The sequence below is a fragment of the Lonchura striata genome, chromosome W (assembly GCF_050655825.1).
Source record: "Lonchura striata isolate lonStrDom1 chromosome W, ASM5065582v1, whole genome shotgun sequence".
NCBI lineage: Eukaryota > Metazoa > Chordata > Aves > Passeriformes > Estrildidae > Lonchura > Lonchura striata.
The window spans coordinates 41,896,791-41,921,039 of NC_140743.1; the positions used below are offsets into that span (position 1 = coordinate 41,896,791).

The 24,249-nt window shown below is 37.7% G+C and overlaps 1 protein-coding gene and 1 long non-coding RNA gene across 36 annotated transcripts in view; one reads left to right on the plus strand and one right to left on the minus strand.

The window, feature by feature from the left end:
• LOC146763208 (uncharacterized) overlaps positions 1–24,249 on the plus strand; it is a 662,135-nt gene that overhangs the window by 100,771 nt on the left and 537,115 nt on the right. The window lies entirely within an intron of this gene.
• LOC146763210 (heterogeneous nuclear ribonucleoprotein K) lies at positions 1,518–23,270 on the minus strand. 35 transcript variants are annotated; one of them, XM_085571283.1, is made up of 16 exons: positions 23,167–23,270; positions 20,517–20,588; positions 20,329–20,408; positions 19,368–19,465; positions 17,763–17,819; positions 16,286–16,329; positions 15,269–15,341; positions 14,573–14,686; positions 13,414–13,542; positions 12,608–12,915; positions 12,230–12,284; positions 6,049–6,099; positions 4,176–4,197; positions 4,019–4,101; positions 3,429–3,598; positions 1,938–2,590 (listed from the first exon to the last, which is right to left on the minus strand). In XM_085571283.1, exons 3-16 carry the CDS (start codon positions 20,375–20,377, stop codon positions 2,560–2,562), a joined length of 1,284 nt encoding a protein of 427 aa, XP_085427409.1. In that variant the 5' UTR covers positions 20,378–20,408; positions 20,517–20,588; positions 23,167–23,270; the 3' UTR covers positions 1,938–2,559. The 35 variants fall into 35 exon arrangements, with proteins under 35 accessions (XP_085427396.1, XP_085427404.1, XP_085427409.1 ...); XM_085571273.1 differs by having other exon boundaries at positions 1,938–2,651; XM_085571262.1 differs by having other exon boundaries at positions 1,938–2,651; positions 19,368–19,477.

Here is a 24,249-nt window from a genome sequence, read left to right on the forward strand (position 1 = left end):
GGTTTGATAGGAAAGGTGTGTGCTTATGATTTTACAAACAATTTCATGGGTGAGGGTATGGCTGTTAACATCTTTGAAATGGGTCTTAGTGTCTCTACTAACTTTGGGCCGCAGGTTTGTTGCAGAGCCCAGACAGTTTTGACTCCTAGAATAGACAAATGGGTTGGCATAAGCCTGAGTTTCTGAACTTTGGGGTAAAATGACATGTTTAAGGTGGGAACATGTGGTAGGCGGCTTGGGAAGGCTGTACCTTCCTAGTACCTCAGCCAATGGGAAAAGGAAGAGAGCAACATGTGGTCAGTTTAGGGTAAAAGGAGGCGGAACCCTCCAAACCCTCGAGAGAGAAAACGCTGCAGACGTGTGCCCCAGTGGACTCTCTTTATTCTAATAAAGTTGCTGGACTCCCATCTCCTTTATGGACACTGGCTTTTCATAGCGTGATTTTCTGCACATAGATATTTTAAGTTAATTTCAGACAATCTACAGAAACATGCACCTAACGGTGAATGCTGCTATAGAACCCATGTCTTAAGGGCTACATTTAAAATCCAGCAATTTCTGTACATAGCAGTCAGCCTTTAAAAAAGGCCTCCATAAATAATAAATTGTTTCAGTTTCTAAAATCAGTATTACTAAACTATTTTTGAAGTAGAAGTGTAAGGACTATCATGCTATCAGTATTCCCCTATATCCCTTTCCTAACAGAAAACCTCAGCAGTCCTCAAGAAACAAGCAGCTTTTTGGCCCTAAATCAGTAGGTAAAAGAGGGGTGAGGACAGAGGCATAAGACAAATCCCAAACCCAGTTCCTTTTACAGTAGGAATCCCTTAGGCTCATCTCAAAACATAATTTATTGTTTTTAAGGAAACCTTAAAGAAAACCCAACTAAAGCTAGAGTGCTGCTTAACTTGTTTGTAAAAATAGGTTAGCTTCTAAAAAGATGCAGATCATTAACAAGAAAAAGCAAAACACATTCTGTATATTGACTTGTGCAGCTTTTTCCCTGCTAAAATATTTAAAAAATGCAAACCAGACACAGTGTAGAAGTGCATAGAAAAAAACCCTGAACCCATTTTTAAAAATTTGCATTTTTGTTTGACCCTTTTTACTAGCTTGCTAATTTCTCCATTTAATTTATGTTCAGCCATTCCTAAGGAAATACCAATTTTACGTGTATATTTATTTACTGAGAAAACTGCCATACTCCTTTACCCTAGTCAGAAGCAAGTTTTGGGTGTTTTCTAGGGATTGATTATAGCTCTGCTAAGTAGGTAATCTCTTAGCTCCTTGCCCTTTCCTATGACATTGTAAGTGTAGCTCCTTGTTATGACAGGAATTATATGGTCCAAAAAGAGGAGAAAAAAAATGTTCAAGACACAATTCCCCCCAAAGTGAAATAATCCACTTAATCTGGATCAATCACACTGAGATTTACAAAGTTCTTGAATCTCTTTTTTTTGCTTTTATTTAGGAAGCGAAAATAAAACTTGTAAACTATAAATACAAATGCCAAGGTATTACATGAAATATCCAGGAATACTTTATTATTTTTTAATTTCTCACAAATATTTCCTGTGGAACTCAAGAAACAGGGAAACCAAAGAAATTGAGTCTGCATACAATGAAAATCAAGTTAGATACTGCCAATTTGTCAATTCATAAAAGTTTCTATCTGAAAAAAACAAGCTCTGAAAATTACCAATTCATTCATTTCACCAACTGCTATTTTTAACTTATTTGCATTAAGCAATCTGTGTAGAACCAGATGTATTTAACCCACTTAACTCAGTGGCATCACAGTTTTCAAATATATATATATAAATATATATATACACACACTGCAGAGGGCCAAAAATATGAAAAAAGGTCAAATTTCACACAACGTTAGCATTAATATTTTTTTTTACTTTTTTTCCCCAAATAGCAAAGCCAAGACAGTTTTCATACTGTTTCTTTAATTTGCCAAAAACATGTAACTCCATCTATATCAAAGAAGCAGAAGAGTAATCTTAACAGCAATTTTAATTTATGCATTTTCTTGGGGGGGGGGGGAAGGGTGCATTCATTTTAGATATTACCTCACATATATAAAAAAATGTCCACCAATAATAGATTCACCAAATTTATTTAAAAATTGTAAAATACATCTTAAAAAAGAACATTACATTCTGCACACTGCCCTCAAAGGATGCCAGGGACATGTGAACAACCAGTCCTTTCCCCCCCTTCAAAAAAAAAAATTAAAAATTACAGTGTACATAAAGCAAGGTGTTCACAATAGCTACAGGAAAAATAAAAACACATTACATTTTACCACCACTGAACAAAAATAAAATCCACTCTGCTGTTGTTTCAAAATTTCAGTGTTAGTCTTGTGCAACCTTTTCCTACCCCAAATATTTGTAATGAACTAAAACATTACATCTGGCGAAAAGCAGATTCCACTACACCTCAAATGCAGAACACCTATGAAGCAGAGGAATGTTGGCTATTTAAACAGAAGCAGATATTAAAAAAAAAAAAAAAAAGGTGCAGGACTCCTTCAGTTCTTCACTAGTCTTAGAAAAACTTTCCAGAATACTGCTTCACACTATAAAAAAGAAAAAATAATCTTGCATTAGAATCCTTCAACATCTGCATACTGCTTCACACTATAAAAGAAAAAGAAAAAAGCATGTATTAGAATGATTGACCAGACATCTTGCATCAATATTTACAATGGCATTCTTAAAGATTAAACTATAAATTCCCAATACTATTTAAAGTAAATAATTTTAAAAGGTTAATGACTAATAATTATAGGCATATAATTATTTAAAAGCACATTTAAATATTAGTAATCTAAAGCCAAACATTCAAGTAAACATTAAAAAATTATATGATAGCCAACAAATTATTAAAGCAAAACTAAGTAAACTATGTCCAAAACTATTAATATTCAGAAGAAGAGAAAGTAATGCCAGCAAGGTGTGAAATGCTGCATAACAGCACCAATTGATTTCAACTTGTCCTGTAGAGGCATGGCCTGTGCCATATGGCAGACTGTGATTTGTTGTTGGTTATCTAAAAACAACAAAATCACTAGTCTTCCACACAGAACTAGACCAACGTCCACTGAAATCTTCTATATTTTCTACAGGTTCTATATAATTAATTACAAGTAATTTTTTTGCAGCAATTTTCACCAGAGAAATGAAAGGACTGCTTGGCCAAGGTGTCTTCCATCAAGATTATTTTTGAGAGAATTTTCATTTTCGTTAGAACAGAAAAAATAGAATCAAGGCAGACCTACCACTAGAGAAGTTAGGTTCAATAGTTACTTAAATCCTGTCTTCCAAAAACTATATTACAGAGAAGAGCTTTAGAATGTAGTAGTAGGAAAGTCAGTTTAAAAATGACAGTAAGGACAGCATTAAGCTTCAACTTGCCTGTTCTGCAGTAAATACTGAGCATTTTGTATCTGGTCCTGCGTTCCTGTAATAGTTATTATTCGATCTTCTGAGCCTTCTAGTGGTTCATCGATTTTGATTGAAGCTCCTGACTCATGACGTATTTGTTTGATTCTCTGGCCTCCCTTTCCAATAATAGAACCTGCCAACTAGGGGAAAAAAATAAAGCATTCATTTCTTGATATAACTTTCTCTGCACAGTACTGTTCAAGTAGCTTCCATCCATTTAGTTTCAATGGAAGCTTACTCTTTTACAGCCTCAAAGGTGAGATAAAGTTGGAAGAACCAAGTGTTTGTAAAAACAAGCTATATAGACGATCTCTATTATTGAATATTAACAATTAAAAATAGTTCAGTGCAATCTCCAAAGTCAAGACAAAACAAACATCCTTAAGAATAAACTTCCAATTATTTAGAAACACTTGTTTTATATTAAAAGTACTTAAAAGTACTTAAAAGTACTTGTCAAGCATACCAAATACTTCTGATTTACTTATGTAGCCTAAGAAAAGACTGACTTTTTATTTATTTATTTAAACACAACTGTAAAGCAAGTCAGCTTCACTTACATCTTTGGGAATCGTTACTTGTGTTGTGATAATGGGTCCACCAAGATCTCCATATGAACCACGGCCCCCTGTGTAAGAATAGTCTGATTTAAACATATGCATCAAGCCTCTTACCAACTAAGTGAAGTGCATGTCAAAGTTCTCTATAAAAACTTACCATATCCAGAGCCACCCTCAAACTATAAGAAAAAGAGAAAGAGAAACCTTAAAAGAGTAAAAAGAGCCATGATTCATTAACATGTTTTCATCTCAAGTATCATACTGTTAACTTTGAGTCTGTTTTATGAAAAAATCCTAACCCATAACCTTAATTTAAGTGCCATTAAAGACAAAGTGGGGAAGAGGGCAGACCAGGAACAAGAGGGCAGGAAGGAATATCTCACAAGAACCTTTTAGCTATCTCTGTTAAAATATCTAAGAATAAATCATTAAAATCCAGCCATACCAATTTACCAAGCAACCTTATCAATTCAGTTGGTAAACAGCTCTTGATATTGATGTACTCCTGACCCTTGAACTAAACTAGCATTCAAATCCAAAGATCGGAGTTCAGCCTTATTACTACTACCTATACAGCTCAGGAGAAATTATAGTTTCAGTTTGGGACAAGACATTTACCTGGTAACTGTCAACCCTCCTACTCCATCTTGAGGAAAAACCAATTAAACTCTAATGACTTTATAACTTGTCTCTCTCCATTCCAACTATGCTACAATCCTTTGCATCTTAGAAGGGACAATCATGACAGTTATTACTACTGTTCTGCGAAAACTATCATATAACAAATCCAAATCACCGTACTGCTGCACTCCTGACTGTTTTTATTTTTAGGACTGGTACTTGATATCAAGTGCTTAATTTGATCTAATGCCTTTTATATGCACACACATTAATTTTAATCTTCCTGTAGAAGCAGAAATAGATGTGCACACTTCTCTAGAATTCAACTGATAAGACTGAAATACAGGAATCTGTGTGAACTACTTGTTTGCAGAAGTTGTAATGCAATAATTTTTTCCAAAACAAAAACCAAACACCTGTCAGCTTTTTAGAGCCACATCAAAATGGAAGCTATTCAGAAAAAGTTGTTAATCTGTTTCTAAGCAACCTGTGTTGTGCAATCACATTGCTTAGCAATACTGACTATAATACAATATAAAAAGAGCTTGTAGTGGAGTGCAAAATACAAAACAATGAAGGACACTGTGTAGAACTTAATTCAGAGACTGATCAGAGCTGCATATTCCACACATACTCTTCTACTTATTTCTGCTGATATTTTGACCAGGAAATCTTTTTTGGGCTAACTTGTAATGAACAATCATTTTCTTCATCCTTTCTGCTGCTTCCCCTCCACAGACTACAAGACAGCAAATTAATTTGACAGCAGATGAGTAATTCTAACTGCAATGTTTATGTAAGCTAGGAACTAACATTTAATATTTGGTGGCACTTTGCCATTTTCTACACAGCATAAACATTTGCTGATACCCTTTGAACTTTCCTCCCTAAACCCTCTAAGAGTAAGAAGCTTGATAAACACAAATAAAATTGAATACTTTCAAATATATGGACAGGTAATGCACAAGTTTATCCAGAACTATAAAGAATTACTTTTAGCATTCCTCATTTGAAACCAGGGAAAGCACAACATGATGAAGTTAAAATAAAACATAGTCCTAAATAGATGCATCTACAGTGTGCTGACAAAGCAAGAGTTACAGTGAAAGTTACAACAGAAACAGTAAAATAGGGTACAAAATAGACAATACAACAGAAAAGCTTCTCTTGTTTGTGCTGCTGCATGCTTCCATTGTGGAACATTAACTACCTGTATAGGATTCACTGTTCAGGACATAAATTGTTAATAACCTGAGTTACAATGACAGTTTTAGGGACTTTTCAAAGGTGCAAACTGACACTAACTACATTCAATCTCAAAAAATTCCAGTTATCACTTAAACAATTCAAATTATTTTCCTCAAAAATAAACTATTAAACTAGTCAAATAAAAGCATGTGCACACTCACCAACTCTGGTGGTTGCATGTCATCACAGGCATCTACATGACACTGCATCATCTTCCAGGGACAATGTAATAGAAGAAAAAGAGGAAATTAATCCAAATTAAGTCCATGTTATGGAGGCTTATAGATAATTTGGCAAAAACACAGAGAACCATATAGAGAAACATTTTTCTGCACTACTTAAAACTACTACAAAGGCTCAAAAGTAAATAAAAGACCAGTTAAAGATTTACTCCCTTTTACATTCACTGCTAGGGAACTGTTACCGGTCACACTTCCTTTCTTCCTTGTTTCTGTGACCTAAACAGATTTTCCTCTTACACAAAGGATTCAGACAGTTAAGGGCAGAGCAATGCTTGAACAGTTGGTTACTTGTTTTTTTTACCTCTAAGTACTGGAACTGCACTATATAGTAAAAGATGTTACTCTCAGATACCAAAACCTTCTACTTCTCTTATGCATAAAAATAAAACAAGAAAGGCATTTAATAAAACAAGTAACTGTCATTGATATATCTGTGTCACCAATGGGTCAAGCAGGAAGGAGATAGCTTCTCATATTTTATTAATTATTTTCCATATACCTCATACAGCCAACAGCTAAACTGTCTAATTATATTGGAAATCCAATTACTTTTTTTTTTTCAAGTGTGATATATAGCATCCTTTAGTCTTCCTTAACAAATGTTGGGAGAAAAATTCAACAAAATTATAAAAATACAATTTGTAGTATCCACTTCAAATTACTATTATGGAAAAGGCTTTTGCTGAGTTAAAATATGCAACATAATATGAATGGCACACCAAAAAAAGGATGACACCACTGATGAATTATTCTTTAAGGAACTATGGGACACCTCCAAATCAACTGGCCCTTGTTGTTTTGGGGGACTTAATCTTGCTGGATCTTAACTGGAACACCACACAGCTGGTACAACCAGGGCCAGAAGATTCCTAAAACACCTGGATGACATAATGGTACAGGTACTAGGGGAGCCAACTAGGAAAGGGGCCTTCCTTGATTTGTTGCTCATTAACAGAGAGGAACCCAAGAGTGAAGTGGCAATTGGTGGCCATCTTGGCCACGGTGACCACAAAGCAATCAAGTTTAAAATCTCTGGTGAGAGGAAAAAAAGTGCCAGCAAAACTTCAACCCTGGACATGAGGAGAGGAGACTTCAAGCTGCTCAGGGAACAAGTAAGGTCCCCTGGGAAAATGCTTTGGAAGGTGCTGGGGTCCATTAGTGCTGGTCACTTTTTAAGCACCACCTCTAAGGGCACAGGCAATTCCCAAATGTCAGAAGTCAAGCAGGCAAAGCAGAAGGCCATCTTGGCTGAACAAGGATCTTTTTCTGGAGCCAAGGCAAAAGAGGAAGGTGTATGCCCAGTGGAAGCAAGGTCAGGTGATATGGAAAGATACAGAGATGCTGCTTGCCCCAGTAGGGAGAAAATCTGGGCAGCCAAAGCTCAACTGGAATTGAAGCTGCTGGAACTGTGGGGGACAATAAAGTTTTTAAAAATATATCAGCAGCAAAACAAGACCATAAATAACATTGGCCTGTTACAGCATGAAGATAGCCACCTCACAGAGACAAGGCAAACATCTTTAATGCATTCTTTGCCTCTGTCTTCAACTCGGATGACAAACCAAGGAGGTCCCAGCGCTCTGAGCTAGAGGACCGTGACTGCAAGAGTGATCAACTCCCAGTTAACCCTGAAGTTCAGCAGGATCTGCTGCTCCAGGTGCATCCCTATAAATCTATGGCGCCTGATGGGATTCATCCAAGAGTACCCAAAGAGCTGGTTGATGTCATTGTGATACCTCCCTCAATGATTTTTGAACAATCTTGGGAATCTGGAGAGGTCCCAGCTGACTGGAAGCTAGCAAAGGTTGTCCAAATTTTCAAGGACAAGAAGGATGACCATGGTAACTACAGGCCTGTCAGTCTCACTTCAGTACCTGGTAAAGTTATGGAGAGGATTATTCTGGGAGTTACTGAAAAACATGTGATAGATAATGACTACGTTGCAGCCATTGGTCACAACCAGCACAGCTTCATGAGGTGAAGGTCCTGCTTGACAAACGTGATTTCTTTTTTGACAAGGTAACCCACTCACTTGGTCAAGGGAAGCCAGTTGATGTGATCATTTTAGATTTCAGTAAAGCTTTCAATACTGTGTCTCTCAGGATCCTTCGGGACAAAATGTCCAGCACACAGCTGGATAACCACGTCATGCAATGGGCGAACAAGTGGCTCATGGGTCAGGCACAAAGGGTTATAGTGAATGGGGTGACATCAGACTGGTGACCTGTCACTAGTGGGGTTCTGCAGGGCTCCATTTTAGGGCCAGCTCTCCTTAACATCTTCACAAATGACTTGGACACAAGATTTGAAGGTATACTAAGTAACTTTGCCAACAACACTTAAGTGTGAGGAGCTATTGATTCCTTTAAAAGCAGGGAGGCCCTGCAGAGAGACCTCGACAAATGAGAGGCCATCACCAACCATATCAAGTACAACAAGGGAAAGTGCTGGATTCTGCACCTGGGATGGGACAACCCTGGATGTACAGACTGGGGAAAAAGATGTTGCAAAGCAGCACCACATAAAGGGACCTGGGGGTCCTGCTCAATGGCAAGTTTAACATGAGGCAGCAGTGCCCTGGCAGCCAGGAGGACCAATCATGTCCTGGGATGCATCAGGCCCAGTATGACCAGCTGGTCAAGGGAGGTGATTCTCTTGCTCTGCTCTGCACTGGGGTGGCTTCACCTTGAGTCCTGTGTGCAGTTTTGAGTGCCACACTAGAAGAAAGATACTAAGCTATTAGAGAGCATCCAAAGGCAGACTATGAAGATGGTGAAGGGTCTTGAGGGGAAGCCATATGAGGAGCAGCTGAGGTCACAGGAGAAGGGAAAACTGAGGTGATACCTCATTGCAATCTACATTTTCCTCAAAAGGGGAAGTGGAGGGGCAGCACTGAGCTCTTCTCTGGTGACCAGTGACAGGACCCAAGAAGACAACATGAAGCTGTGTCAGGGGAGGATACCAGGAAAAGTTCTTCACCCAGAGGGTGGTTGGGCACTAGAAGCCAGGGCACTGGTCACAGCCCCAAGGCTGCCAGAGCTCAAGAAGCATTTGGACAATGCTCTCAGGCACAGAGTGGAATTGTTGGGGTTTCCCATACAGAGCCAGGAGTTGGACTCAATGATCATTGTGGGTCCCTTCTAACTCAGGATATTCTGTGATTATATGAAAATATAAGTGCTCCTTTAAAAATGGTTCCTAAAATATTAGGTGTATACAATTTTCTTCTCTACAGACTCATTTGTGCTAGTTACTACCGGTAACCAATGCAAATTAAATCAAAACCAAATACAACACTGACCGGATATGAAAAAATTATTAGTATGAATAAGAATTTATTGCCTTTTGCATGCAATTGAAAAATACGCATGCAATACTAACTGATGGGAAATTCCTTGGCCCAGAAGTGCAAAGATTGAAATTTTGTTAATTTTAGTGTTTATGTAGATGTGTCATCTTTTCTTCACTCTCTCTTTTTTGACATGCTCCTTAACATCAAGTCTCTTAAAACATGAAGTATGTTTAATATGTTTTTAGGGTATGTACCTTTATTGAAGTCCTAATACAGACACATGTATATATACACACACAGATCTATAATATGATTTAGCAGTAGGAATCATTTGAATGAGGAAAACCAGATGAGATGTCTGAACATACACTACAGCAGACACTGATTTAGCTCATTTAACTCAAATTTAAAAATACTTTGAAAGCATTAGGCATCAGCCATTATAACAACAAAAAAAAAAAAAAAAAAAAGGGGGAAGAGGAGGATTAAACAGCTTTATATATACTTTTCCACCTTATTTTTTCCCTGGTATGTTTTTGTGCATTTGTATACCTAAAGCACCGATGGGTATGGGGGTGTTAAAAAAGAAATAGTGGAAATGCATTTGTGTTTTCTCAGCTATCAAAATAACTGTCATGGTCCATAGGCATTTGATTTGGAGTACTTACAGCCTAAAATATATACCACTGTAAATGAGAGACAATGCATGTGTGTTTTCCAGTAAAATGGTTCAGAATAAATTATATATATATATACACACACACAATTATTTTTTCCTCCCATCTTCAAATTTACAAGACTGTCAGTCTTGTTACATCTCAAAAAAGTCAAGTTTTATCATCCAGTCTTGGTACACCATCTTACAAGTCTGAACTTTCACTTTTAGAGAAGAGATCTGGCAGAAAATGAGGATTTCTGTAGATTCAACATCTCCAAGATGTTGGTCTGAAAAGACTATTCTCGCCTTTTAATGTATTTATGTAAAATGGCAGTCCTGCTCTCTGAAATTAGCCTTTCCCATGCATTACTTCACAAATCATAATGATGTTGGTTTACTCTAAATGTTTCGCTACAGAATAGTTTCTACGTGAAATGTATAGTAGTTCAAGACCTTATATTTCTGGTATGACACTTTCAGCTTTAGCCTCACAATCCATGGAAAGACTTTTCATGTGCTTATACAATTAAGGATACTGGGATTATGGCTAGCCAAAACTAGAAATTAAATAAGATCTGTGTCAGAAAGCAGTCCTCATTGTAAGCTATGTAGCCCATGCATAAAGCAACCAAAGCCATGAGCAGCTCCAATGTGAAGAGGAAGAAACAGAATTCCTTTTCAGAACATGGAAAATGAGTGAGCAGAGATTACTCCTATTTATTTGTAGAAACTCATGTCAAGAAAGCCAAGGTCAATCTGATCAAAGTCAGACTAGAGTTCAAATAGATTTCTCTATTCTAAATTGAATGGAACAGAACTAGAACACACTACTGCTCCAAGATGAAGACTGTTCTCATCCACATACCCAAGGAAGGGCAGATTGCTCTGTTCATATGCCCTGACATTGGTTTTACCAGATGCAAATAAGAAGACACAAAACCTGAGCTCTGAAAACATGAAAATACAAATAAGTGATCTTAGAGGTCTAGTTCATGACTCCTAGTTTCTTAAGATTCTGAGTAGCATAGACAACTTGCTGGTTTTAATGTTGTGGGTTTGTTTTATTGTGGGTTTGTTTACTTCTTTTTTGGGAGGGTGAGGGTGGTCTGTTTGGTTTTAGTAATTTTAAATGCAAGTCTTTCATTTTAATATTTCTGCTAGGCTACTGGTGCCTCAATTGTGACACTGTTTCAATATGTTCTTCCAGTATGTGTTACTGGAAATAATTGCCCCTTCCTCCCCGGAGGCACCAATGTGTAAATCTCATTTAGGTAGCCCATTTCATAGTTCCTCTACTTTCTCTTCCATTTATTAAAAAAAAAAAACAACCTCATCTAACCTGTCATCTTAAAGAATGTGCAAAACAGAGTCAGAAGAGGGAAAAAAAAAAAAAAAGAGATTGTTAACCAGAGGTTTACCTCCCAGATACCTAGAATTTCTCTTCCCAGGAAAGAGGATACAATAAATTACTACCAGGAAGTCATATTTCCGAGTACAACATGGAAGAATATCTTTATGCGGTTTTTAATTCTCCCCACTGCCCAACATGGTTGAAATGTATCTAATTTCATTTAAAATTCATCTTATCAGTGGTCTTGGCTCCAAAACATTTGAAATCATAGTAGATTTTTTTTTCAGACATAAATCAGCATAAAGAACTTAACTGAAAAAGCAATTATCTGCCAGACCAACTAGAGCCCTTCAAAGATATTATTCATGTTCTCTTAAATTTTGTTAACATTTGTTGGAAAACATTGTTCTGACATGCTTTCTTAATATGAGCAACCTCCCAATTTCTATTTCTGTCATCCTGATTTACAAGAAACAGTCTACAAGGTCTGTGTAATAAAACCTGCAGGGACTGTGCTCTAACAACTTTCAACTCCATTATTGATGGTAGGCAGGGAAAAAAAAAATCAACCAATCAAAAAAATCCCACAAACCAAAACCACACAGTAAATCACATCCCAAATACTCTTTACACCTCAAACAGTTGTATTCTTGGGGAGACCATTTGTATGGCCAAAACATTTTGGAGATATCAAAGTTTATCAGAGGCACACATGTTCCACACTTAAATGTATGTATTCAAGAAGTTTCATCAAATTGCTAACTGTATTTACTAAGCAAAACAAATTTTAACCTCCTACCATTCCATCGTAACGGTCTCCAGGTCTACCTCTTCGGTCGTAAGACATAAGATCTCTAAAATGAGAAAAAGCATCAGCACATGACTCATGTTATGAACTAGTTTATATATTCTAATTCAAGTTTTAACAATTTGCATACAATTATGAATGTCTAAATGCTTTAGCCTAGTTCTGAATGACATAAAGTTACAGAACTACTAGTCCTGATAATACTGCAGAAATAATTAAATTCAAATGCTTTTCAAAATTTTGTGGTGCAATACACACTCAATCCTGCATAATTACTACCAACATAGAGTGTGAAACAAGTCCTGGAAACGTGAGTACAATTCAGTAAACGTTACTCAAGTTGTACAATGCATTTATGCAACAGCTTACCCGCCACGAGGAGGTGGTGGAGGAGGAAGAGGAAGATTACGAGCTCTGCTGCCACCTCTGCCACCACGGCCTGGCGGAGGTGGTGGAGGTCCTCTGCGAGGGCTCATATCATCATAATCTCTTCTTGATGGAGGCATAGGTCGTCCGCCACGACCAGGAGGCATTCGATCAAAGCCTCCTCTTCCACGCATGGGAAAGCCTACTGGACGTCCCCTTCTATCATCAAACATCATTGTGAAGCCACCATAGTCATATGTTTCATCATAGAAATTTGGATCATAAGGCTGGGCCCGTCCTTTAATTGGAGACTAAGACATACAAAAACAAAAATAACACCCCTCCCACCAGTTAGCACTGATACAACTATATTTCATTAAATTAATATATTAAATATATAAATATTATTTTTTACATGCTGAATATGTTCTTTATTTCACAATACTCATAAGCAAGGCAGGGGTAGTGATATACTTCCTGAGAGCTTAACTATGATAGAGAAATTGCTGTTATCAATGGGTGGCACATACATTTGTCTCACTTCCTCCCTAATTTAAATTTTATTATTTTATGGATATGTAAAGCATGACTAAGTCCCTTAGTACCAAAAATGTCTTCTCTCGCCAATAAGGTACACTCCAATTCTAGCAAGCAGGAATAATTTCAAAGGGTGCTAACAGTCCAATGCTTATTTTGTTACTGGAGAATAGGTACTGAATTAAAAATAGAAATGGAAAGATATAATTTTCCAGCCAAATAATCCTGACTTTCATGAATACCAATGAAAGAATAACTTTAAGACACATTACCTCAGAGATAAGATCCAAGATAATCTTGATACATTCCACAACTCTATCAGGTTTTCCACCAATAAGCACCACTCTATCAGTGGAATGAGGACAACATTCTTGAAAGAGCTTAATGGTGGTTTGAGTGTTCTGTTGAATAGAAGAAAAGCAACCCCCAAAATTTTCAAATAGAAATATTTTAAACAATTTTACAAACTTATTGAAAACAAAATGGGTAAGACACACACTAAAACATTTTAAAAGAAACAGTCAAATAAATCATTCAACTTCTAGTCACTTTAAGCGAATGCTTGGCTTCCAAGTCCTTACAACAAATTTAATCTTAAAATATTATCTTTTTAATACCTGCAATGACATCAGTTGGTATGAAATGCTAGTGAAAAATTTAGATTTTTGAAGCCTTTCAATTATGGCTCATCTACACGGTTATTTAATCAAATACAAGCAAAAGGACCACATATTCATTATAAGCTTACAGGTTATATAAGCCTTCATATGTCATAAAAACATGCTTTCGATGCAAGACAGCAATGTTGCTAGGATTATGTCTGTTCATCTTGCCTTCCTCGCATTCCACACAAATAGTAACTTATGCCTAAACGGTCCTGGAATTGCCTTTGATGCAATGTGAGGAAAGGACAGAAAAGAACACTAGATTGATAGAGACCACTAGCTTTTTAAGACAAAACCTCATTCCTTCACAAAGGAAAAAGTGGCCTTTAAAGTAGTGAAAGTTAAAATACCCGAAAACTAAAAAAAAAACCCAAAGAAAATTCCACCATACTTTTTTATAACAATATTCAAACATCTATTATATTATCATTAAATAGTTTATGAAGATCTATTCACGCCAAATAGTTTTCAATGTCTAACACTATCGATATAGCCTATTTAGCAGTTCCTTCCAGTAGGCGTGATGAATAGCATTTTAATTTTAAAAAGTATCCTTTATTTATAAAGATTACTCTACTGCTAATACACTTTAAAGTTTTATAAGTAGTTCTGGGCTCTATGACAAACAGCTACTTCATGTATGAAATATGTTCTTAAGGATCATAGATCACAGATGAAGCTTACACTCAACTCACAGCATATGAACACAAAAAATTAATTTGTTTATAGAATAAAAGCAGAATCTGAAAAGAATAGGGAACAGTACCTCTCTGAGTTCTTTGATTTTAGCACCCTTGACACCAATAATTCCTCCTGCTAGACTTTGGTGAATTAGAAGTCTTAATTCACAGTCAAAGTCACTACCTTTGTAGTGCTGGTACTGTAAGATGCATACAAGAATAAAATATTAGTCAGGGGAAAAAATATTTGAAAAATCCAAATACTAATTTTTATTTTCTTTGTTAAGATTTTTCTCCAAACAGCATGGTATGAATTAATTTACTGCTGAACTGTAATATTGTATTTACTATTAAAAAAAAATCACATTTTAAGTAATTTGCCTCAAGACAATGTGATGCCAAATTAGCTTTCATTAGTTCTTTTATTATTATTGCTGTTGCATAGAATGTTAATATATCCAACAGCGCAACACACTTGATTACAAAGCAAAGGCAGAATGGAAATTACAATAGAGCTACTTTAAATTGGGAACTAGTCAGGAAACAGGTAGTTTGAAGGGAAGGAAGCTGTTCCAAATATTATTCTTTTAAGAAATTTTCTCTGTACCCTATTAAAAAAATGTCAACACATAAATTGAGAGCTATAAGTCTTCTTTCAAAAAAAGGCTGGGTTTTACTTTCTATTTTAATATATTAAAAATAGGACACAATCATCTAGAATTATCTTGTTTTAAAATCTAAACTTATACGTCTGAAAAAAGAAACAAACCTAAGAGACATACCTCTTCCAAAGTAGGGATAATCTTCTTCAAGATTTCTCCAATTGTCTCTGTATCTGCACTTATACTCAAGATACTGTTAAGAGGCCATAGTGTCAGAAAACATAGAGAAGGTGGAAAGTAGCAGAAATAAGTTTATTATTCATAATCATACACAAAATTCTAACAAGACTGACAACACAGAAGACCTTACAATTAATATTCTCCATTTAACATAAACCTGTTCACTGGATTTGCAACACATGCATCTTTGTTTATGTCCAATACATATGCATGATGAATGTAAGAATTTAAGGCTAGGTAGGTCTTGCAGAGAGAGCAAGAGAACTCATGAGAGCTTTTGGAAGGGTTCAGACAGATTAACCAGGCAAGAAATCGACACAAAACATAAAATATGAGTGAATATTCATTTTCCCCGCTACCACTAATTTAGTATACCCTTACCATTACATTGATAAAACTAGCACACCTTTTTGTAGAAAAGGTGGGGATATGTAAGTAGTCAACATTATATCTGGAGTAAGGTTGAGACACCAGTTAGAAATTAGATTACTAATGGGCTCTGCAAAAAATGGAACATAAATACAAGGGGGAAAACCTCAAAACAAAACAAAAAACCAACCCCACAAACAAAAATGTAATACAAATGAGAAGTGAAGAAAAGTGAACTAGAGTTAGTATTTCAGCAGAAATAATTATGAACGGACAATGCTGGGGGGAGAAAGGTGGGCCACAAAGACCAGAGCAAGAGACTCCTGAAACAATTTGATTTATAATACAGTAAATATACAACACTTGAAGCTGTGTTCTTTCCATTGAAATAAAATTAGTGGATTGTTTGGGTGGCCAACTCACGTAAAAGTTCAGTGACAAAAAGACTTAATGGGGAAAATAAGACAGCAAACTTTAAAAAAAACAATACACGGTCTATAAGGGGATGCTATTTATATCAAAGGCAGGTAATAAAATACATTTCTCTCTTTCTAATCAGGCAGTGAGGCATAAACTGTTGGGACATACCGCTCAGGGCCACTGCTGTCTGGGACTGAAACACTTGCATTGTACTGCATTGGTCATTGGCGTTCGTGGATGTTGGCATTGGGCATGGGCATTCAATCAGTAGTTGTCAAGTATGGTACCCGTTTGGCAACGAGCACATTTTTGGGCATAGCCAACCAGGGTTTTCACATGGGCGTTCAGGGGCGGATGGGCCAACGTCATGGTGGGCAACGCAGGGGCAAGTCGATCCAGTACATGGGTAACGGAGATATATGGCCAAAAAAACAAGGAGAGGGAAAAGGGGGAAAAGCAATAAATTTTAATTTAATACAAACTATACTTATTACTTTCAGTTAATGAAGCAAGTGTAAGTTGCTTTGAAGACTAACACAGTAATGGATTGCTACATCAAATGTGGTTTAACAGTATGGATCTTCACAAGTTACATTATCTGACTAAACTACATTTTACTCTTAACAATGATGCTTCAGTAGCAGGCTGGCTCATGAAGGTAGACACAAAAACTGTTGAGATTCATATTACTGAAACCTTGGGCAAGTTGGGAAAGTTAGTATTCCAGACCAGTTAAATTATCTGGAGTAAGGTGATGTGTTTATTTACTTAAAACAAACAAAAACATTAGCTGCCAAAGTTTGTTTGCATGATTCGTGACCATTTCAGCTTATTCCTCAATTCTAGTTGCAATAGTTTGTGAACTTAGATTGAACTGATTCTGTGATGATATATTAGCAAATATTGTGTTGAATAGTCTTGCTTGAAAAAAATTGTAGCTGATCCTAAGTACAGGAGTGTAAACAAATGGAATTTAAGAAGCATTGCCAAGTTTTATATATACATAACATTTACACTGAATGTGTGTCTAATCACAAGAGTCAACCCACATAAAATATCAATAGGTAAATAAGTTATGACGATTTAAAAATGCTTTCAAGTAAAATAAAATATTTCTTTACTGTTCTATACCTGTATCTACATCATGTAACTTTAACATTAATGTTTTTGTGCTTTATGTCCACACTGTTAAAGCAAAAACAGATGGACCATTATGTTTTGGGATTTTTTTGAAAGCGAGTTCAAGAATTCTTTTATTGCTGGGTTAAGCCAGCCACCAGATAGTTTTCAATAGCACTATAATGGATTCACATATATGGGAAATGGTATAGTTACAGGTTTTAAGTTTTACCAATATTTCTAATAAGAGATGTTAACTCATGTAATTGTGTAATTTAGAGGAACTCTGTTTGAAAACAGAGGTTTAATATAAACCTCTCCTCGCACATAACTTGAGCTGGGCTTCAATTAAAACACAAGTTGAAAAACTAAAGTTATCTTCTCCAACAATCATTATAAGTGACTTATTAGATTATTGTTGTCTAGGTTTGAATTTCTCAATTTCTAGAAATGTATGCAATCAAGTTTTCAATGCAGTGCCTTGGAAGAATTGGTGTTAAATTATTTCAAACTCATGTATACTCACATCTGTACGAAGTGCCTTAATATTTTTGCCACCTTTTCCAATCACTGCTCCAGCATTCTGGAAAATAGTTTTCAGAATTTACATTAGGCTAAACCAGCACAGACTATTTTTTTGAACCGAAGACTAAGAACAATGTATCTATTTCTGCATTACCTTGTGGGATGCATTTAAGGGTGGGGTGAGGCTTGTTTCCTTTTGAAAGGTTCAAATTAAAGCAAAACAAACTGATGTGGTTTTACCATGGAGAAAAAAAGTCAAAAAAGATCAATGTAGAGATAAAAATACTCAGTAATATTTTTTCAATTTCAGATTTAAGTTTCTAGGAAATTCTGCCTGTATTCTCATAGAATCATAGGTGGACAAGCAGATGAATAAAAAACTGGTTGGATGATTGGTAATAGTTAATGGATCTTATTGCACCTAGAGGCTGGTAAGAAGTGGGGTACCACAGAGGTCTATCCTGGGATCTATCATATTTAAAACAGAATGATTTGGGTTGAAAGGGACCTTAGAGATGATCTAGTTCCAACCCCCTCCCCCCATGGACAGGAATGCCACTCACTAGATCAGGTTGCTCAGGGCCCCAAACATCTCATAGTTAGAATATGACTGAAGAAATAACTTATGGGTTTCCATGCATGTTATATAAGTCAACAACTTTGCTAGTTTATTTGATCACTTTTTTAATGTTTCCAAATTTCGCTTTACCACTACAAACATTTGAGCAAATGCTACTTTTAATTGAAGCCTATACAAGTCAATTGATCACTCAGGTAGGTACAGTCTGAAGAATGTAAAACCAATATAAACAATTGCTAACCTCCAGTTGCTAAAATCAACAGGAATAAACTCAAGATATTCAAGAGGGGAAATTGTAAAAATATTTTTTTGCCAGGCTATTTCAAGAATTATATGCAAAATTATTGCTTTTACTATGCAGTTCATACATGCTGCTAACAACACCAAAAATATTTTGCAGCACTCCACATAACTTGACTATTCATTAGAAATGCCATGTAGAGTTAAGGTAACATTCCCCTACCCTAAGACAAAAGATGGAGTTACTTCAGACAGCACAAACATTTGCAAATACCAAAGGAGATTCATAAACAGCAGTTTTACTGTGACAATTTATACTAGTCAATGAAGCAATTGCAATCCATGGAACATTACTCTCTTATTTCCTACTGTTGATACTTATAAATTTATTAAATCTGGAGAAATTACTAAAATCTTGAGGAAGTCCTCATCTTGCTTCATATTTAATTTACAATTATAAGCTGATCATTCTCTAAACTGCTTGCTTTCTAAAGACTGGAAACAATTATGTTCTATTCAAACATGAGAAGTGGCTTATAATTTCTGTCTTTATTTTTTTCAATTAGTACATTTTTTTAAATCAAAGAAGTCCCATAGATTGTTAGACTCATCCTTGAAAAAAATTATTGAAGATTGCAATACACTTCTACTACCATTCATGCACACAAGTATTCTTAAATAAATTTTAAATAAAGCACAAGTTCTTTCTAAACATACACAACATACACTGTCACCACTGTCTTAAGCAATGGTATAAGCAGGAATATAGCAATACTAAAAGCATACTTTGCTTTGAAGCAAAATGCGCAATTCAACCATTTCATCTGTATTCCGAGACCTTTTGAAGGCCTGTTCTTCTTCCATATCTTCTGCAGGGCGTTTGCCTGTAGATAGGTCCATAGGGGGGAAAACACAAATATGTATTTAACTTTCTAAGTCATGATAAAACTGTATAGCAAGTTATGCACTGTATTCCTAGTGAAGCATTCCCTCCCGTTAGTCCAACGCTAACTTCTGACATCTACTCTAAGCATCTATAGCACAGAAACAGGTTTTTACTTCATCAGTCTACATATCAATTAATAAGTGAAGACTCATTTAAATGTATAAACTACAGCTGAAATGAGATTTTTTTCAAACTTTGTGAAAAAAGAACACTTTACAACACTGCTGCATCATCTACTTAGTATTTCTTTTACAACTGGGAAAGCCTTCAAGCACAAAAGTATAAAAGTAGCTTGTCCAATACCAAAATACTAGTGAAACAGTAGGAAAGCAGCATTTAAAATAGTTTTAAAAACCTGGCCTAAATCAATACTAATACTCTAACTCTTCTTCACTAATTATGTCCAAAAAGTTTTTCATTTTGCTAATATTTTGAGTTATTTCACATATATATATATACACATTCCTTCAAACTAACAACTGCTATAAATTACAGTAATAGATATGCCTAACAGTATCTTTACATGATCACATTGTCCATACAAATACTGAGCATTTATCTATCAAATATTTTCAAATCTTTCCTCATAACTTTTAGTTACTTATATCATTACTAAAATACTCCCAAAGAAAAATTACATATTCACGATAGAAAAATCACATAAAACTACATGGGACATTTAAAAATTAAAATATCAAATGAAGCATTTGATACAGTTAAAGCATTCCAAAATAGTTAGAAACATCACGACTCAAAAAGTTTCCTTCCCCCCAAAATAAAATAGTCCTTTAAAAAATTTACCATTTGTCTCTGTGTTGGTAAAGGTTTCCTCCTGTTGTTCAGTCTCCATTACCTTTTATTCTTAGGAGTGAAGGTAAAACCTGTTGCAGAATAAAAAAGAGCTAGTACATTATTTTGTGGGGGAAAAGGTTAACTGTACATCATACTAATGGGAAAAGCAAGAAGAAATGCCTGCTTTTAGAGCTTACCAGGTTTATATATACTTGCAGAGCAAAACTCAAGTGTTCTGGGCAGGATCAAAACCCTACTGCTTCAGAAGCCTATGAAAACAGCATAGATCAGGCTCTGTTCATGTACAGGTCTTGCTACAACTGAAAATGGGGCTTTGACCTGAGATTTTGCTGCAAAGCTCTTATTTATAAATGAAAAAACAACAAGACCAAACATATCACTAAGAGGAGAAATAATAATCAAGTACAAAGGCTTGCAGATACACAATTACACTCTGAATTATTCCAGCCTTGCTCATTTTCAAGTATTTGCTAGTTTTAAGCAATTACATATTTAAAGTGAATAATTATCTGGTTCCTACTTTTAGGATGTTATATACCATATCTTGAATTTCCTTATTAGGAGATGCTATGCTTCAATATGCTAATTGTTTAGTTCTAAATTTAGACTAAACAATTTAGACCAAAAGTTATAAAATTAATGTTGGTGATTAGAAGTTTTGTATCAGCTTACTAGCATGCTTTCCATTCAGTATAACAGATGAACAAAACATTACACACAAGCCACACTTGAAAAATTCTGTTAAAAATAGCACACTATAATGTATAACCTCTGCATACATGTATGAAGAATCTCAAAAGCAGACAAACTTTTTTGACTTTGTGAAACAGGTACCTCTTACAAGATCTTTTTTTGCTAAATCCATGACGTAAGGATACTTGTAAAACAAATTGGAAGTCCAGGCAGAATAATTTTGCACGTTATTAAAAATTAATTTGTACAGATAACAGCCAAACAAAGAACGGTATTTTCCTTCCTTTGTATTTTATTGTTCAACTTTCACAGCCTGAACAAATGGTTGATACACATATCTACAAAGAAAAAGTGAGGTGTGTTTAATTTATTAAAGCATCCTTTTTATCATCCGTTAATTTCTAAGTCACCCTGTTTTTGCAGGCTAACAGCAAGCACTGCCGGTAGGTATGCAATCTTTTGCAGTCGCTGCTGAGACACCACCTCCCCAGCACATGCAAGTATTTCCAGGCCCCTAATTTGAGCTAATAGAAAAAACACCGCCTAAAGAATAGCCAAGTGTCAAAACAGACGCTGCTAGAACGCAGGGATGGGGGGCAGGAAGAGAAATTTCACCAGGTTCAAATGGCTAACCCTTCCAGACCCTATTCATTTACGGCCCTCCCAAAAATTCTAGAGCTGCCAGTAATATACTGTTCAGGACAAGATGCTCTCGACTAGTTGCTGTGCTCTTTTGTGTAAATCGAGTTTGCAGGATTAAATTGGCTAACGCAACATTTTTAAAAATATCTACAGAATAAAGCAGTCACGAACACGAATAGAGGGCTGGGAGATGCCGATGTGTCTCTACCCCGCTCCCTCCGGGACTAAGGGCCCTTCCCGCCCGGACAGACCCCTCCCCTTCCACAGCCCACGTGCCAGTCTGCTCGGGCTGACGTTCACCTTTACCCCTCGCACAGCTTCTAAAACCAGCCAGCTGCCGAGCGCTCGAAATCCCAGCTCACGCCGTAGGTGGGAGGGGGAAAGGCGCCGTTACATAACCCCCACAGTCCGAGACCCACCTCCGCGGTGGCGGGAACTAGCAGAAATGGCGGCCGCTGTGATAGCGCCTACCCACTGCTAGGCGGAGCCGTGAGCCGAAAAACCACCACCACGCGGTCACAAGATTTCCCCCACTCCGACCAGAGACACAAAGGAGGCACTTAGAGGCCCTCAGCCCAGCTCAAGCAGGGGCAACAGAGCACAACAGCCCTGCCACGAGAACTCTGGCATGGTCCCTAAAAGCAGGCTCTGCTGCAGAACGCTCCCCAATTGTTTTGACACAGCTGCTTCCGTACAGGCCGCAGCAGATTGCCCTCGTCTTTCTCTCTGCCCACCATAATTACCAAAAACTCACCCCATCCACAGCTACTCTAGATAGGCGCCAGAAAGGGGCGGCAACCGCCCCCCCGGCCTTAGCACTCACCCGGCTAGTGCGACCAGCCTCCACCACATCGCCACTCCGGGAACGGCACCAGTTGGGCCGCCGTGCTCGCACTAAGGCCACCGAAGCGTGACAGCTGAGACACCCACAGGTTGCGCAAAACTACATTAGCTAAGGAGTCATCACTCCCGGCCCCCTCCTTCTCCACGCAGCAGTCCCCAGACCTACTCAATTCCACCGCCCCGCGCAGTCCCTGCGAGAGTCCAAGAAAATCCTGGGGCCCGGCGGCGACAGGCCTCCCATGTTTTTGTGTCACCCAACAGGGTCGGGAGGGGTGCGATCAACAGCTTAGTTTCCTTCAACCCGGCTTAACCCATCCCCCCTACCCCACCCAGTGCAAGCAACACCCCCTCCGAACCGCGCTTACCTGCACCCACCACGTACGGGAGAGAAAGGCGAGCAACTCCTACTACCAACACACATGCACCAGCACCGCCAGATGACTGGCCCAACCACCTTCTCTCCTCCCCCCGTCGTGGACCCGCTGCGGCCCCGTTGGGTAAGGTAGCTGCCCATCAGGGCAGGGATGGCTTCTAGTTCGCCCCGCCCTCCGTGTAGACCACGACGAGACAGGCCTAAGTAATCACGAGAAGAAGAGTACTATCCACCCTGCACCGCTGCAGTGTGCCTAGGTTGCTTGTTTGTTTTACCTGCTTGATGGGGGCCACGAGAAGTGCGGCAAGAACAGTGGAGACAATAGAAGGCAGCAAAGGAGAGCAACCTCAGAGGTTTTCTTGAAAAAAATGGCGTCTGTGAAAACTCCGTCTTGTGCTTGTTCCTTAGCACTGGAGGAGGCGGGGCAGTGTTCTTGCGATGCTTAAAGCCGCGCGTGGCGCCACGCCTCCTATTGGCTGTTGAGTTGCGCGGTATTTTGAGGGGTTGTGTACAGAGAGCAGGTATATTCTCGTCTTTCTTCCCACCTACAACTCACGTGATGGGAAGCAGGCTGCCCTGCTGGTTCTGCCCGCCCGCTCTTTCGGCACCGTTCCTGCCTCAGTTAAGTGTATGGGGTGGTTCGGCTGAGGGTAAGGTGTGGGGAAAGGGGCTTGGGCTTTGGTCAGCCTGTTTGAGGAGTAGGGAGGCATACGTCGTCCTTAATGTGACTCTGGTGGGGCGGACCACCTCGTTTTAGCATCCATCGCTGTCCACTGCAGCTAGTCGGTGTCGGCAGGGATGTGGGGTGACAGCTGGCCTTACTGCCCCCGGGGGTCTTGGCACAGGGTAGCAGCGCCAAGCTGGTGATAGGCTCTCTAAGGACTGCATGGACGACATGAGAAACTTATCGAAAATAGCGTGACACGCTAGGGATTAGACCCGTTGATGAGTAAACAAATGGGTTGTTTCCTGTAACTGTACCGTTTTTTCCAAGTGGTAGAGTTTTGGGGCAAACTTAAAGGCAGGATATTTTTTATTAGCTGCAGATTATAATGTCAGAAGACAAAAACTTTGTGTTTTTTAACTCTTCTTATAGTAATTTTTCTTTGTTGTAATTCTGTAGGGAGGTTGAGTTCCTTGGTCATCCTCCTTTAGGAGATAACATAGGTTCCAAGTGCAGTTATACAATTTAAATGTGCATAGATGCTTCCAAAACTATCAAAAAGCTAGAGCTTATTAACCACTGATGTTCTGAGACAATGACCACCAAAATTTGGTGCTATTACAGCCAAATCTTGGACTGGGTCTCTAGATAACATTGATAGATCAGGCTAGCCTTCTGTTGTCAGTTCCAAAGC

Bases quoted from the DNA above. Each gene is read 5' to 3' on its own strand.
- LOC146763210 (XM_085571264.1), bottom strand. From the start codon at position 20,377: ATGGAGACTGAACAACAGGAGGAAACCTTTACCAACACAGAGACAAAT. The intron at 13,543-14,572 runs GTACTGTTCCCT...TCTATTCAACAG, and splicing joins AAATCAAAGAACTCAGAGAG to AACACTCAAACCACCATTAA. The intron at 12,285-12,607 runs GTAAGCTGTTGC...TTCTCATTTTAG, and splicing joins CCACCACCTCCTCGTGGCGG to AGATCTTATGTCTTACGACC.